This window comes from Ranitomeya imitator, chromosome 9 (assembly GCF_032444005.1).
Source record: "Ranitomeya imitator isolate aRanImi1 chromosome 9, aRanImi1.pri, whole genome shotgun sequence".
Classification (NCBI taxonomy): Eukaryota; Metazoa; Chordata; class Amphibia; order Anura; family Dendrobatidae; genus Ranitomeya; species Ranitomeya imitator.
The window spans coordinates 856,718-873,672 of record NC_091290.1 but is presented as its reverse complement, the minus strand read 5'-3'; the positions used below and the strand labels follow the sequence as shown (position 1 = coordinate 873,672).

Here is a 16,955-nt window from a genome sequence, read left to right as displayed (position 1 = left end):
TCTTCTCTGCTTGATCCAGAGAATTAGGTTCATCATGTAATAATCCAAAAGCCTGAAAAAAAGAGTCTACATTAAGCAAAGCTGGATTCCCTGATTCCAGGGAAAATGCCCAATCCTGTGGATCGCCACGCAGCAGGAAGATGATGATTTTAACCTGCTGAATGGAATCATCAGAGGATCGAGGTCTCAGAGCAAAAAACAGTTTACAGTTGTTTCTAAAACTCAAAAATTTGGACCTGTCACCAAAAAACAAATCAGGAGTAGGAATCTTCGACTCTAAAACAGGAGTCTGAACAATATAATCTGAAATACCCTGTACCCTAGCAGCAAGCTGGTCCACACGAGAAGCTAATTCCTGAATATCCATGCTAGCACAAGACTCCTCAGCCACCCAGAGAAAAAGAGGGAAGAGAAGAATGGCTCAACACCTTTCTTCCCTTCTTCTGAGATGCATTTAACTCATTATCGGCCAGTTGTACTGTTATGATCCGGTGACCTTGGAACCGCATGGAACTTTCTCTGGAGTTGGTGGAAACTATACTGACCGCAAATCATGAACTTATCTCCGCACTTAGAAGTAGCCGTGGGGTGTGCCTAACAAATCCTAGACACCGCGACACAGCCGGAGGACTAAATACCCCTATAGATGGAAATAGGAATACTACCTTGCCTCAGAGCAGAACCCCAAAGGATTGGCAGCCCCCCACATTGACTGTGAGTAGTAGAGGAAAAGGACACACACAGGCAGGAAACAGGATTTAGCAAAAGAGGCCACTATAGCTAAAATAGGAAAGGATAGGATAGAATACTAAGCGGTCAGTATTAAAACCCTTCCAAAAATATCCACAGCAGAAAATACAAAAAACTCCACCATCTAACTAAAGATGTGGAGCGTATATCTGCAACTCCAGAAAATCCAGCAAGACAGAGAAAACACTGACACAGTCTAAGCTGGACAAGAGAAAACAAATGAATAGCACAGAATTATTAAGCACACAGCATGTGTGCCACAGAAAAAAAAAGACACTTATCTTTGCTGAAATGGCAGCAATTGTATCAAGCAAGAAAACTGGAGTAATTGTCCATAAAAAATCAATTTTATTGAAAAACCAAAAATAATCCACAATATTAATAACACAATAAATATTAGTACATGAACAAGGTATAACAGACAGATAAATGGCTATGGTAGCACAGATAGAAAACAGCGCGGGGTAAAACTGGTGCCAATTATCATTCCCATAAAGTGCATAGTGCCGTAAATTTACTAAAGGGGGAAAGGAGGCTGGGTGTATCTGATCTAAATGTTTACATCAATTACGTCCATGTGGACCGGTAACGGAGCCCCGTACACAGACTCCCACCACTACGCAGTATACTGAAAGGTCATATATAAACCCTGGATCCTTACCCCACAGAGATGGCACACAGAGAGACACCGCGCTGTGTCTCTCTGTGTGCCATCTCTGTGGCGTAAGGATCCAGGGTTTATATATGACCTTTCAGTATACTGCGTAGTGGTGGGAGTCTGTGTACAGGGCTCCGTTACCGGTCCACATGGACGTAATTGATGTAAACATTTAGATCAGATACACCCAGCCTCCTTTCCCCCTTTAGTAAATTTACGGCACTATGCACTTTATGGGAATGATAATTGGCACCAGTTTTACCCCGCGCTGTTTTCTATCTGTGCTACCATAGCCATTTATCTGTCTGTTATACCTTGTTCATGTACTAATATTTATTGTGTTATTAATATTGTGGATTATTTTTGGTTTTTCAATAAAATTGATTTTTTATGGACAATTACTCCAGTTTTCTTGCTTGATACAATGTAGTTTTGGGAGTGTCCTACATATTATCGGTAGTGGCTTTTTTCTGTATTGGGCTCCCCTATTTAGGGTTGTGAGCATGGTGCAGAAGCTTCATATGATCTTTTTTAGTTTGGGCTTATTATATGAAATGGCAGCAAGGCTGGAGGAACCAGACAAAGATCCAAAACCTCCCAGAACCATGGACAACTGGCAAGGACTAATGATTCCTGCACACCTAAATATCCCAGTCAGAACTGCAATCAGCAGATACACCTGGCCAGGACTGCGACTCAGAGACAACTGCATTCCCACCTTCAACCACTGGAGGGAGCCCAAAAGCAGAATTCACAACAGTCCTCAGTATATACAGGTGTGAGGGATATGGAGGTCCTCAGTATATACAGGTGTGAGGGATATGGAGGTCCTCAGTATATACAGGTGTGAGGGATATGGAGGTCCTCAGTATATTCAGGTGTGAGGGATATGGAGGTCCTCAGTATATACAGGTGTGAGGGATATGGAGGTCCTCAGTATATACAGGTGTGTTATGAAAGGTAATTCAGTACCACAATGGACATAGAGGTCAGCGCACATACAGTGACCTGGCAATAACCCAAAAAACAAGAACGAGCTCTGAGACGTGGGAACTCTGTTGACCGCAATCCCTAATCCTCTCCAACCACACTAAAGGCAGCCGTGGATTGCGCCTAACGCTCCCTATGCAACTCGGCACGGCCTGAGAAACTAGCTAGCCTGAAGATAGAAAATAAGCCTACCTTGCCTCAGAGAAATACCCCAAAGGAAAAGGCAGCCCCCACATTTAATGACTGTGAGATAAGATGAAAAGACAAACGTAGAGATGAAATAGATTTAGCAAAGTGAGGCCCAACTTTCTGAACAGAGCGAGGATAGGAAAGGTAACTTTGCGGTCAACACAAAACCCTACAAAAACCACGCAAAGGGGGCAAAAAGACCCTCCGTACCGAACTAACGGCACGGAGGTACACCCTCTGCGTCCCAGAGCTTCCAGCAAGCAGTAAAAAACAAATTGACAAGCTGGACAGAAAAAAACAGCAAACAAATAGCAAAGAGGAACTTAGCTATGCAGAGCAGCAGGCCACAGGAACGATCCAGGAGGAAACAGGTCCAATACTAGAACATTGACTGGAGGCCAGGATCAAAGCACTAGGTGGAGTTAAATAGAGCAGCACCTAACGACTTCACCACATCACCTGAGGAAGGAAACTCAGAAGCCGCAGTACCACTTTCCTCCACCAACGGAAGCTCACAGAGAGAACCAGCCGAAGTACCACTTGTGACCACAGGAGGGAGCTCTGCAACAGAATTCACAACACAGGTGTGAGGCATATGGAGGTCCTCAGTATATACAGGTGTGAGTGATATGGAGGTCCTCAGTATATACAGGTGTGAGGGATATGGAGGTCCTCAGTATATTCAGGTGTGAGGGATATGGAGGTGCTCAGTAAATACAGGTATGAAGGATATGGAGGTCCTCAGTATATTCAGGTGTGAGGGATATGGAGGTGCTCAGTATATACAGGTGTGAGGGATATGGGGTCCTTAGTATATACAGGTGTGAGATATGGAGGTCCTCAGTATATTCAGGTGTGAGATATGGGAGTCCTTAGACAAACATGAGTTATTTCACAATAAGTGAGGGATTTGGGGGTGTCTGACAGATGTGGCGGGCTCGCAGGAACACGACTGTGCGGTACTTGGGGGTGATCTCTGTGTAACAGATATACATTCGGGGCACCTCTACTTCCACAGGTCGGGGTGTTCTCCTTGCTGTTAAATTCAGCTACAAACATCAGATTTCCAGAACAGGAGAGAAGTAAAGTGGTGGCAACCAGAATGTGGCAGAGGTGGTGGAGGCGGGCGATTATTAACCAGGGCGGGTGAGTAATGTGTGCGGAATGCGCCTTGTCCGCTCTCTGCGGTGTTCACATTCCAAGGCGTATCACACATCGGATACCAATGTGTACAACACCTGATATACAGCATCGAGAGGGGGCACACACCTGTACACACCTGATACACAGCATCCAGAGGGGCACACACCTGTACACACCTGATATACAGCATCCAGAGGGGGCACACACCTGATATACAGCATCCAGAGGGGCACACACCTGTACACACCTGATATACAGCATCCAGAGGGGCACACACCTGTACACACCTGATATACAGCATCCAGAGGGGGCACACACCTGATATACACCATCCAGAGGGGCACACACCTGTACAACACCTGATATACAGCATCCAGAGGGGCATGCACCTGTACAACACCTGATATACAGCATCGAGAGGGGCAAACACCTGTACACACCTGATATACAGCATCCAGAGGGGCACACACCTGTACAACACCCGATATACAGCATCCAGAGGGGCACACACCTGTACAACACCTGATATACAGCATCCAGAGGGGCACACACCTGTACAACACCTGGTATACAGCATACAGAGGGGGCACACAACTGTACAACACCCGATATACAGCATCCAGAGAGACACACACCTGTACAACACCCGATATACAGCATCGAGAGGGGTACACACCTGTACAACACCCGATATACAGCATCCAGAGGGGCACACACCTGTATAACACCTGATATACAGCATCCAGAGGGGCACACATCTGTACAACACCTGATATACAGCATCCAGAGGGGGCGCACACCTGTACAACACCTGATATACAGCATAGAGGGGCACACACCTGTACAACACCTGATATACAGCATCCAGAGGGGCACACACCTGTACAACACCTGATATACAGCATCCAGAGGGGGCGCACACCTGTACAACACCTGATATACAGCATAGAGGGGCACACACCTGTACAACACCTGATATACAGCATAGAGGGGCACACACCTGTACAACACCTGATATACAGCATCCAGAGAGGCACACACCTGTACAACACCTGATATACAGCATAGAGGGGCACACACTTGTACAACACCTGATATACAGCATACAGAGGGGCACTTTCACGATTCACACCGTGACCGTCACCCCCACGTCACGGATCGGGGTGACGTTAGGTCAACAGACGGCTATCACATGTGAAGGGGGGTTTATCTTAGTTATCCCTCCACTGCTACAATGTGATGAAGGAAAAAAAACAAAAACACACACAAGTCTATGGACCTCTTAGTTTACGGCAGGGGCTTATTCTAGGTATCCCACTTCTCTTCAATATACCACGAACTGCAGGGATTTATGTATATCCCGCTTACAGTTCCACTTAACACTTGCAGCTCTCTGGCGCCCCCCTTACTCTCAGGTCAGATTAGGTACTGCACCTAGGGTAATTAGTCGCCAGAAAGGCTGCCTGCTATGTACTGGCTATTGGGCACGCTGCAGTGACGCGATATAACTACTCTCGCTCAGGCAGGAACAATAATTATCAACGCCGCAGTCGCTACAACGACACCCAAAAGGCCCCGCACAAGGTATGCTCCACCAGCTTCGATTAAATGGGTCCGAAGCTAACCCAAAACAGTAGCGTAATTCCCTTCAGAAGACTTAGGGTACGTTTTAGAACAGGAGGAACAAAACTAGTTATATATATTACTCCGAAAGATTAGGCAGTGTTTATAGAAAATATTTCAAGGATGTTACAATATGAGACAATTGAAAATATGTAGAATTATAAAAAATAACATGGAATAAAGAAGAGAGGTAAAACTCACATTTTCTCAGTTCATGTCAGGCAAAACCATGCTGCAGGCAGAGCTCCCAAATGTCCCAATGCATAGTACAGCTCCTCAGGCTAAAAAACTCAGACTCCCAGCTGGGTTATGTGTGGGGGGCTTATATACTCCAGCCTATGGACATCACTAAAGGGCTGGTTAATGATATTCACTGAGGTCAGGTTGTAATGGGGTCTACCAAGCTGGGGTACCTCTTTCAGTACCACCCCGTGTTTCAGGAGGTCCACTCTGCTTTTGCTGGATTCTGAATGAAGGACGCTGGCTGAAATTCCTTGATTACGTGAGAGCATATAAAAGCTGACTGCTACCCCACGTATTTCCAGTCTAAAAGAACTCACTTTATTTACAGCACACAGAATATATAACACAGACACACAGGGCAGGCCAATAGAAAAAACAGGCCAGACATACATTACAATAGCCGCAGGGGCCGGAGCCTGCTGATATTTACTGGGGGAATTACAAAGGTGGGGGAGGACAGAAGGGGGATATTTTGTCCTCTCTGCCCAGGGATGCAGCCTGTGGACAGGCATTTCACATGGAACCTATTATACATAATATATACTGCATAACATATTCTTGGTGCTGGGGGTTCTGTAACACGGCTCCCCTTTTCAGCGACGCGATCGGCATACACAGTCTGATCCTTAACGGATCGGTTTGGGGATGACCGAAGTTTATGGGGTTGGTACAAGTTCCGTTTGTCAACTTAGTCCACCGGCATTACCGTTTTGTTTGCCGGGTCTGTAGTGGATGGTGAAGTCCAGAGGTTGTAGCGCTAAACTCCACCGCAGTAATCTGGCGTTGTCTCCGGAGACCCGATTAAGCCAGACTAGGGGATTATGGTCCGTTAGGAGGGAAAACTGTCATCCATACAAATATGGTTGTAACTTTTTGAGTGCCCATACTATTGCCAGGCACTCCTTCTCGATGGCGACATAGCTCACTTCACGGGGCAGTAGTTTCCGACTCAGGTAACCTACCGGGTGCTCTTGGCCGTCCGGCCCGACTTGGCTTAGTACTGCCCCCAATCCAAACATAGAAGCGTCTGTGTGAACCAGGAAACGTTTACTTGGATTGTGTGCGGCCAGTACAGGGGTATTGGTGAGGGCGTCCTTTAGCTGGCGGAAGGCTTCCTCACACTCTGGGGTCCAGGTTACCTGGCGGGGTTGGTTCTTATGGGTCAGATCAGTGAGGGGCTTGGCCACGCTGCTGTAATTGGGAACAAATTTCCTGTAATACCCCGCTGTCCCTAGAAACGCCATGACCTGGGTTTTAGTGCGTGGGGTGGGCCATTTGGCTATGGCCTCAATCTTGGCTGGTTCTGGTCTCTGTTTCCCACTTCCCACCCAATGCCCTAAATACTGAACCTCTGCTTTGCCCACGTGACACTTGTTTGGGTTCAGGGTGATTCCGGCCTTGTGGATCCTGTCTAATACTGTCTCTAGGTGACTTAGATGCTCTTCCCATGTTGCGCTGTAGATGACGATGTCATCCAGGTAGGCACACGCATAGTCCTGGAGACCATCCAGAAGCCGGTCAGCCAGCCTCTGGTAGGTCGCTGGGGCAGTCTTCATCCCGAATGGCATAACTCGAAACTGGAATAAGCCGAACGGGGTGACAAATGCCGACTTGGGAATAGCATCAGGACTAAGGAGAATCTGCCAGTAGCCTTTGCATAGATCGATGGTGGTCAAATACTTTGCCCCTGCCAGCCGGTCTAACAAGTCATCCACACGCGGCATGGGATACGCATCCGTCACTGTTTTCTCATTGAGCTTACGATAGTCTACACAAAACCGTGTAGTCCCATCCTTCTTGGGCACTAACACTACGGGGGATGCCCAGGCACTATCTGACTCTTCAATGACCCCTAAACAGGGGGGTCTGATCCTGGGTCTCAACCTTGCGTTGTGCCAGGTGAGTGTACCCGGGTTCCCCCGAAAACATCCTCTGTCGCTGCTGCCTCAACAACTCCTCCGCCTGCTGTCTCTCCCGGGGACCTAAGTCTTCACCCCAGTGTACCTGGTCCCATGTTTTAGACTGAGTCCTCTCCCCTAAGACATCAGGCAAGGGAAGTCCGGCTAAATCCTCTGCTTCAGATGCACAGATGGCCACTACCTCTTCTGGGCGCTCCCGATAGGGCTTCAGCATATTCACGTGGAACATGCGGATAACCCTGGGGTCGTCACAATCGGCGACATTATAGGTGGTGTCTGCTATTTTCCCCACTACCTGGTAGAGCCCCTGCCATGCAGCTTGGAACTTGTTCTGCCTAGTGGGCTCTAACACCAGGACCTTCTGCCCTATTTCCAAGGTGCGCTCTCTGGCCCTCCGATCGTACCATACGCGCTGGTGCCGCTGGGCCACCTGCATGTTCCCACGTACAGCCTGGGTCAGCTCCTGTAGGCGGTCCCGGAATTCCAGCACATAGGGAACAATAGGTACCCCTTCTATGATGCCCTCCCCTTCCCAGTGTTCTAGCACTAAGTCTAGGGGTCCCCTTACCTGTCTCCCATATACCAGTTCGAATGGGGAGAACCCCGTGGATTCTTGGGGCACCTCTCGATAGGCAAACAGGAGGTGAGGCAAGAATTTCTCCCCGTCCCTGTAGGTCCTGGTAAAAGTCCCAATGAGTTGTTTTAACGTCCCGTTAAAGCGTTCACACAACCCATTGGTTTGCGGGTGGTATGGTGCACTTCTAATGGACTTTACGCCGCACAGCTTCCACAGTTGGTTGGTCACCTCTGCTGTAAACTGGGTACCCTGGTCTGAGATAATCTCCCGGGGAAATCCAACCCGTGAGAAAACCTGGAGCAGGGCAGCCGCCACTGTCTCTGCCAGTATGCTAGGGAACGCAACCGCCTCTGGATACCGTGTGGCATAATCTACCACTGTCAATGTATACCTTTTCCCTGATGGACTGGGTTTGGCTAACGGCCCTATCAGATCGACCGCTACTCGGGTAAATGGTTCCTCCACAATGGGGAGGGGGCGTAATTTGGCCTTGCATCGATCTCCGCTCTTGCCAATGCGCTGGCAACTGTCACAGGTCTGGCAGTATTGACGAACATCATAGGTTACCCCCGGCCAAAAGAAGTTTTGTGTCAGACGATGCCTGGTGCGACTGACGCCGAAGTGCCTGGCCAAGGGTATGTCATGAGAGATTCGCAGTAACTCCTGCCTATACTTCTTGGGAACTACCAGCTGTCGTTTTATAGTGGGGCTCGTCCCTGTGTGATGCTGCTCTGTGATGCGGTAGAGGAGTCCCTGCTTCCATACAAACTGTTCCCCTTCCAGTACCCCTCTCCCCTCCTGTGCCTTCCCACAATATCCCTCCAATGAAGGATCCTCAAGTAACTCCCTCTTAAATTCATCTGGGGTGGCCGAAGAAATGTGTCTGGCTATGGGAATACGTGTAGGGCTGGGATGTCTTACCTGGGCCTCCTCTGAGTGTGATTCCGCCTCCGCAGCTCGAGCTTGTCTCCGGGTGGTCACAGGATATGTTTCAGCCAGAGGGGCAACCGAGAAGGCAGACAACATGGGCCCCAAGTCATTTCCCAGCAAAACGTCTGCAGGCAAATCCTCCATCAAGCCGACCTCAACAAGGCCATCCCCAACTCCCCAGTTCAGGTGAATCCTGGCAGTGGGCAGTCTATGTATGGCTCCCCCTGCTACACGGACTGCCATTGTCCGGTCCGTCTTCTCTTGGTCCCGGACGAGATGAGGCTTCACAAGGGTCAAAGTTGCTCCGGAATCTCTTAGTCCCTGCATGCGTTTCCCATTAACCCACACGACCTGTCGATGCTGTTGTCGATTATCTGCCCGGGCTGCCTGCACAGGGTCTACTTCATGCAGCAATTCCTCCATGTCTTCCACCCCTTGGTTAGTTGTAGCCCCCAATGCTGGGTCAGCTTCGCCTTGGTAGCAGTGTACAGCGGCCCGGCGGAAGGTAGCTGTTCCCGCCTTTGGCCACTGGGTATGCTGAGTCCGGTTGGGACATTGTCTTTGCAGGTGGCCCAGCTGACGGCAGGTGTGGAATCACGCCCCAGGGAAACTGTGGTAGGCCGGGTTTCTAGCTGGTCCCCCTACAATCTTCGGTGGTTTGGGGCCCTCCAGGTCCATGGGCGGACCCCTAGTGACCATCTTTGATCCGCACAACTGAGGCCTCCTGGCGTCATGATGTTCATCGGCCAGACGAGCGGCTTCCTCAAGAGTCATTGGCCGCGTGTCCCGAAGCCATTCCTGTGTCTCGGGGTTTAGTCCATTAAAGAATCGTTCTAACAAGAAGAGCTGGAGGATGCCCTCCTTAGTGGTTGCTTGGCTCCCTTGTACCCACTGTAGCAGTGACCGCCGTAATTTACAGGCCCATTCAGCGTGGGTATCGGTTACTCGTTTTATAAGTCCGCGGAACTTTTGGCGGTATGCCTCTGGTGTCAGCGCATACCGGGCCAAGATCACTTCTTTGATCCGCTCATGGTCCATACAGTACTCATCAGGTACCGTGCGATAGGCGTCCGCTGCCCGGCCTGTCAGCTTGCTGGCCAGAATCTGAACCCGTTCCTCCGGCTTCACTTGATGAAGGGCACACTGCCGCTCAAAGTCCTGCAGAAAGCCATCAATGTCTTCCTCTGCCTACCCCAACTGTCGGAAGGCATTATACTGGATCTTTTTGTGGCTTACTGTTGAAGGTACCTGGGCGGAAGCCAGAGCTCCCCCTGCTCGCTGACTCTCCTCTCTCCGCTCTGCCATCTCCATCTTGGCCAGCTCCACTTTGGTCCGCTCTGCCATCTCCATCTTGGCTATCTCTATCCTGGTCCGCTCGGCCATCTTTTCCTTCAGATCAGTACGCACATCAGCCATCACCTCTCGTATGATCTCTACTGCAGGGTTTGGGCCATAGAACGCCAGTCTGTTCTTTACCTCCCCCTGGAATTCAGTCTCCTCCACGTTCACATTGGGGGGCGCTGCACTGTCGTGTTCCATGATGGCTGCTATCAAATCCGCTTTTGTTTTGTTACTGGCGATTAACCCTCGGGCTTCCACCAGATCTTTTAATGTAGTCCTCTTTAACTTCTGGTAGTTGTCTTCCATTCATTCCTTTCCTCCTGTAGGGGTATCAGATCCCACTGCTGCCACCAGTGTAACGGGGTCTACCAAGCTGGGGTACCTCTTTCAGTACCGCCCCGTGTTTCAGGAGGTCTACTCTGCTTTTGCTGGATTCTGAATGAAGGACGCTGGCTGAAATTCCTTGATTACGTGAGAGCATATAAAAGCTGACTGCTACCCCACGTATTTCCAGTCTAAAATAACTCACTTTATTTACAGCACACAGAATATATAACACAGATACACAGGGCAGGCCAATAGAAAAAGCAGGCCAGACATACATTACAATAGCCACAGGGGGCCGGAGCCTGCTGATATTTACTGGGGGAATTACAAAGGTGGGGGAGGACAGAAGGGAGATATCTTGTCCTCTCTGCCCAGGGGCGCAGCCTGTGGACTGATGCATTTCACATGGAACCTATTATACATAATATATACTGCATAACATATTCTTGGTGCTGGGGGTTCTGTAACACAGGTATCTTTACGTTTTCAGACCCTGGAGACAAAGAAATTCCTGACTGAGAAGGGAGTGACCACAGGTGGCTATGCAGGATTGGTCAGCTGCAGTTTAAGGGTATGTGCACACGATGCAGATTTAGTGCAGAACTGCAGCAGATTTTTCTGCAGCAGAAACGCTGCAGAACTGCACTGTGATTTACAGTACAATGTAAATCAATGTGAAAAAAAAAAAAAGCTGTGAACATGGTGCAGAAAAATCTGCGCAGAAAGGCTGAAGATTTCAAAGAAGTGCATGTCACTTCTTTTGTGCAGTTCTGCAGCGTTTCTGCACCCTTCCATAATAGAAATCCATTGGTAAAAAACGCATAAAAACGCATAAAAAACGCACAAAAAAACGCACCTGCGGATTCTGCCAGGAGATACAGATTTAGTGCAGATTTTATGCAGAAAATTCTGCACCAAATCTGCATCGTGTGCACACAGCCTAAAGCCACACCCTGCTCACACACCTGTACAACACCTGATATACGGAATACAGAGGGGGCACACACCTGTACAACACCTGATATACAGCATCCAGAGGGGCACACACCTGTACAACACCTGATATACAGCATCCAGAGGGGCACACACCTGTACACACCTGATATACAGCATCCAGAGGGGCACACACCTGTACACACCTGATATACGGAATACAGAGGGGGCACACACCTGTACAACACCTGATATACAGCATCCAGAGGGGCACACACCTGTACACACCTGATATACGGAATACAGAGGGGGCACACACCTGTACAACACCTGATATACAGCATCCAGAGGGGCACACACCTGTACAACACCTGATATACAGCATCCAGAGGGGCACACACCTGTACAACACCTGACATACAGCATCCAGAGGGGCACACACCTGTACAACACCTGATATACGGAATACAGAGGGGGCACACACCTGTACAACACCTGATATACGGAATACAGAGGGGCACACACCTGTACAACACCGGATATACAGCATCCAGAGGGGCACACACCTGTACAACACCTGATATACAGCATCCAGAGGGGCACACACCTGTACAACACCTGACATACAGCATCCAGAGGGGCACACACCTGTACAACACCTGATATACGGAATACAGAGGGGGCACACACCTGTACAACACCTGATATACGGAATACAGAGGGGCACACACCTGTACAACACCGGATATACAGCATCCAGAGGGGCACACACCTGTACAACACCTGATATACAGCATCCAGAGGGGGCACACACCTGTACACCACCTGATATACGGAATACAAAGGGGGCACACACCTGTACAACACCTGATATACAGCATCCAGAGGGGCACACACCTGTATAACACCTGATATATGGAATACAGAGGGGCACACACCTGTACAACACCTGATATACGGAATACAAAGGGGGCACACACCTGTACAACACCTGATATACGGAATACAGAGGGGCACACACCTGTACAACATCTGATATACAGCAGAGGGGCACACACCTGTACAACACCTGATATACAGAGGGGGCACACACCTGCACAACACCTGATATACAGCATCCAGAGGGGCACACACCTGATATACTGCATATAGAGGGGGCACACATCTGTACTGCACCTGATATACAGCATACAGGGGGGCATACAACTGTACAAACCTGATATACAGCATACAGAGGGGGCACACTCCTGTACAACACCTGATATACAGCATACAGGGGGGCACACAACTCTACAACACCTGATATACGGAATACAGAGGGGCACACACCTGTATGACAGCAGGTAGAGGGGCACACACTTGTATGACAGCAGGCAGAGGGGCACACACCTGTATGACAGCATGTAGAGGGGCACACACCTGTATGACAGCATGTAGAGGGGCACACACCTGTATGACAGCAGGTAGAGGGGCACACACCTGTATGACAGCATGTAGAGGGGCACACACCTGTATGACAGCATGTAGAGGGGCACACACGTGTATGACAGAAGGTAGAGGGGCACACACCTGTATGACAGCGGGTAGAGGGGCACACACCTGTATGACAGCAGGTAGAGGGGCACACACCTGTATGACAGCAGGTAGGGGGCATACACCTGTATGACAGCATGCAGAGGGGCACACACCTGTATGACAGAAGGTAGAGGGGCACACACCTGTATGACAGCCTGTAGAGGGGCACACACCTGTATGACAGCAGGTAGAGGGGCACACACCTGTATGACAGCAGGTAGAGGGCACACACCTGTATGACAGCATGTAGAGGGGCACACACCTGTATGACAGCATGTAGAGGGGCACACACGTGTATGACAGAAGGTAGAGGGGCACACACCTGTATGACAGCGGGTAGAGGGGCACACACCTGTATGACAGCAGGTAGAGGGGCACACACCTGTATGACAGCAGGTAGGGGGCATACACCTGTATGACAGCATGCAGAGGGGCACACACCTGTATGACAGAAGGTAGAGGGGCACACACCTGTATGACAGCCTGTAGAGGGGCACACACCTGTATGACAGCAGGTAGAGGGGCACACACCTGTATGACAGCAGGTAGAGGGCACACACCTGTATGACAGCAGGTAGAGGGCACACACCTGTATGACAGAAGGTAGAGGGGCACACACCTGTATGACAGCCTGTAGAGGGGCACACACCTGTATGACAGCAGGTAGAGGGGCACACACCTGTATGACAGCAGGTAGAGGGGCACACACCTGTATGACAGCATGTAGAGGGGCACACACCTGTATGACAGCATGCAGAGGGGCACACACCTGTATGACAGCATGCAGAGGGGCACACACCTGTATGACAGCAGGTAGAGGGGCACACACCTGTATGACAGCAGGTAGAGGGGCACACACCTGTATGACAGCAGGTAGAGGGGCACACACCTGTATGACAGCAGGTAGAGGGGCACACACCTGTATGACAGCAGGTAGAGGGGCACACACCTGTATGACAGCAGGTAGAGGGGCACACACCTGTATGACAGCAGGTAGAGGGGCACACACCTGTATGACAGCAGGTAGAGGGGCACACACCTGTATGACAGCATGCAGAGGGGCACACACCTGTATGACAGCATGCAGAGGGGCACACACCTGTATGACAGCAGGTAGAGGGGCACACACCTGTATGACAGCAGGTAGAGGGGCACACACCTGTATGACAGCAGGTAGAGGGGCACACACCTGTATGACAGAAGGTAGAGGGGCACACACCTGTATGACAGCAGGTAGAGGGGCACACACCTGTATGACAGCAGGTAGAGGGGCTCACACCTGTATGACAGCAGGTAGAGGGGCACACACCTGTATGACAGCAGGTAGAGGGGCACACACCTGTATGACAGCAGGTAGAGGGGCACACACCTGTATGACAGCAGGTAGAGGGGCACACACCTGTATGACAGCAGGTAGAGGGGCACACACCTGTATGACAGCTGGTAGAGGGGCACACACCTGTATGACAGCATGCAGAGGGGCACACACCTGTATGACAGCATGCAGAGGGGCACACACCTGTATGACAGCTGGTAAACTGGATATTCTTCGTGTGGAGGAGAGTACAGGGGTCTCCACATGGTCTCCAGGCTCTAGGTCCACGCTGACTTCATGCTTATGGAGACGGTCTATTCCAAGTGCTCAGGCTGCAGACAGAACTTCATGGTGTCACCTCCAGTAGCCAACACCCAGGTGACATCACCGGGCACCCGGGAGGAGAGGAGTGTGCTGCAGGTGGAGCAGGATTCCTTCTCTGCTGATCTGTGACCTTGAGGGTCTGCGCCCCCCAGGACAACACCCGCCTCCTCCTGCACTCACAGCTGACGTCTCTCCATTACACTGCTCGGCTCAGCCCCAGTCTCCACGACTGCGACAATGGAAGGAACAAAGACGGCAGGTCTCAGCTTGTGCCACTGACAAGAAGAGGGGGCGAGTCTGTGGGCGCCGCACTCATCCTGCAGCAGAGGAACAGGCAACAGCAACCACACATCTACTATATACATAATTGGCTAAGGGGTACTTCCGTCTGTCCTTCTGTCTGTCTGTCACGGATATTCACTGGTCGTGGCCTCTGTCTATCATGGAAATCCAAGTCGCCGCAAAACAGCCACGACCAATCAGCGACGGGCACAGTCCGGAAGAAAATGGCCGCTCCTTACTCCCCGCAGTCAGTGGCCGGCGCCCGCTCCATACTCCCCGCAGTGTCCCCAGCGCCCGCTCCATACTCCCCGCCCCTGCCACAAGAAGCATAAATGTACCCCATGACAGGGGGTGAGGGGCGAGCCAAAGACATGGGGAGAGCAGCGAGACAAGAGAGCGAGGGGGAGCCAAAGACCTGGAGAGAGGGGCAAGTCGACGACAGGGGGCGAGGGTCGAAGCGACGACGGGGCGAGCCGATGACAGGGGTGAAGGGCGAGCCGACAACAATGGGCGAACCGAAGGCAGGGGGCGAACTGAAGACACGGAGCAAGGGGCGAGCCGAAGACTGGGAGCGAGTCGAAGACCGGGGGCAAGCCCACGATAGTGGGCGAGCCGAAAACCGGGAGCGAGCCAATGACAGGGGGCAAGCACAAGACAGTGGGCGAACTGAAGATGGGGCAAGCCGATGACAGGGAGCAAGGGGCAAGCCTAAGACCGGGAGCGCGCCGACGACAGGGGGCGAGCCAATGACAGGGGGTGAGCAGAAACGGGGTGAGCCGAAGACAGGGAGCGAGGGGCGAGCCCAAGACCGGGAGCGAGCAGATGACAGGGGGTGAGCAGAAGACGGGGCGAGCCGAAAACGGAGCAAGCTGACGACAGGGGGTGAGCCAAAGGTGGGGTGACGGGCGAGCAGAAGACAGGGGGCAATGGGCGAGTCGACGAAAGGGGGCAAGACGAAGACAGGGAGAAAGGGCGAGCTGACAGCAGGGGGCGAGTCGACGTCAGAGAACGAGCCAAAGACGGAGCGAGGGGCAAGCCGACGACAGGGAGAGAAGGAGCGAGGCAACGACAGGAGGCGTGCGAAGACAGGGTGAGCCAATGACACTGGGGATAGCCAAGCAAGGGGCGAGCCGAAGATGGGGGAAGAAGGGCGAGCTGACGATGGGGCAAGCCGACGATAGGGGATGAGCTGACAACAAGGCACGAGGGGCGAGCTGACGACAGGGAGCGAGGAGCGAGCCGATGAAGGGGTGAGCCGACGACAGGCTGCGAGGGACGAGCAGATGACACAGAACAAGCTGATGACATGAGGAAAGGGTAAATATGACGAAGCAGGGCGAGCTGATGACACAAAGAAAGGGACAATCCGATAAAGCAGGGCAAGTTGATGATATGAGGAAAGGATCAATAAAATTACGCAGGGTGAGCAGACGAGGGTCGAGCCGACGTAGTGAAGCAATGGTAGAGCCAATGACACAGGGCGATGGGTGAGCAGGCGGCGAGCCAATGACACGAGATGAGCAGACAACAAAGGGCACCCGACAACAACAATACCATGACGTGGAGCTAGTCGAAGATGGGAGACAAAACAACGACATGGAGGGATGAGCTGACAACTCGGGACAAGATAATGACACATAGAGAGGGTCGAGCCAACAATGCGAGATAAAACAAAGAAACGGTGCAAGGGACGTGCCAACAACACGGGTTGAGCCAACAATGCAGGAAGAGCTGACAAAATGGGGTGAGCCCACGACAGGGAGCTAGGGCCAAGTTGACGACAGGGAGTGAGGGTGAAGCCGATGGCACAAAGCAAGGGGTGAGCCGATGGAACGG

The 16,955-nt window shown here is 51.1% G+C and overlaps 1 protein-coding gene across 14 annotated transcripts in view; it reads right to left on the bottom strand.

The window, feature by feature from the left end:
• PLEKHA7 (pleckstrin homology domain containing A7) overlaps positions 1–16,955 on the bottom strand; it is a 273,292-nt gene that overhangs the window by 180,137 nt on the left and 76,200 nt on the right. For 2 of the 14 annotated variants that reach the window (XM_069738526.1, XM_069738528.1), the window contains exon 1: positions 14,718–15,227. The exons of 7 other annotated variants lie outside the window; for them this stretch is intronic. In XM_069738526.1, the coding sequence (XP_069594627.1) occupies positions 14,718–14,779 (62 nt within the window). In that variant the 5' untranslated portion in view covers positions 14,780–15,227. Of the gene's footprint in view, positions 1–3,046; positions 3,149–14,627; positions 14,639–14,687; positions 15,228–16,955 lie in introns of those variants that run through there. 5 more of the 14 variants (XM_069738534.1, XM_069738532.1, XM_069738525.1 and 2 more) reach the window with 5 other exon arrangements.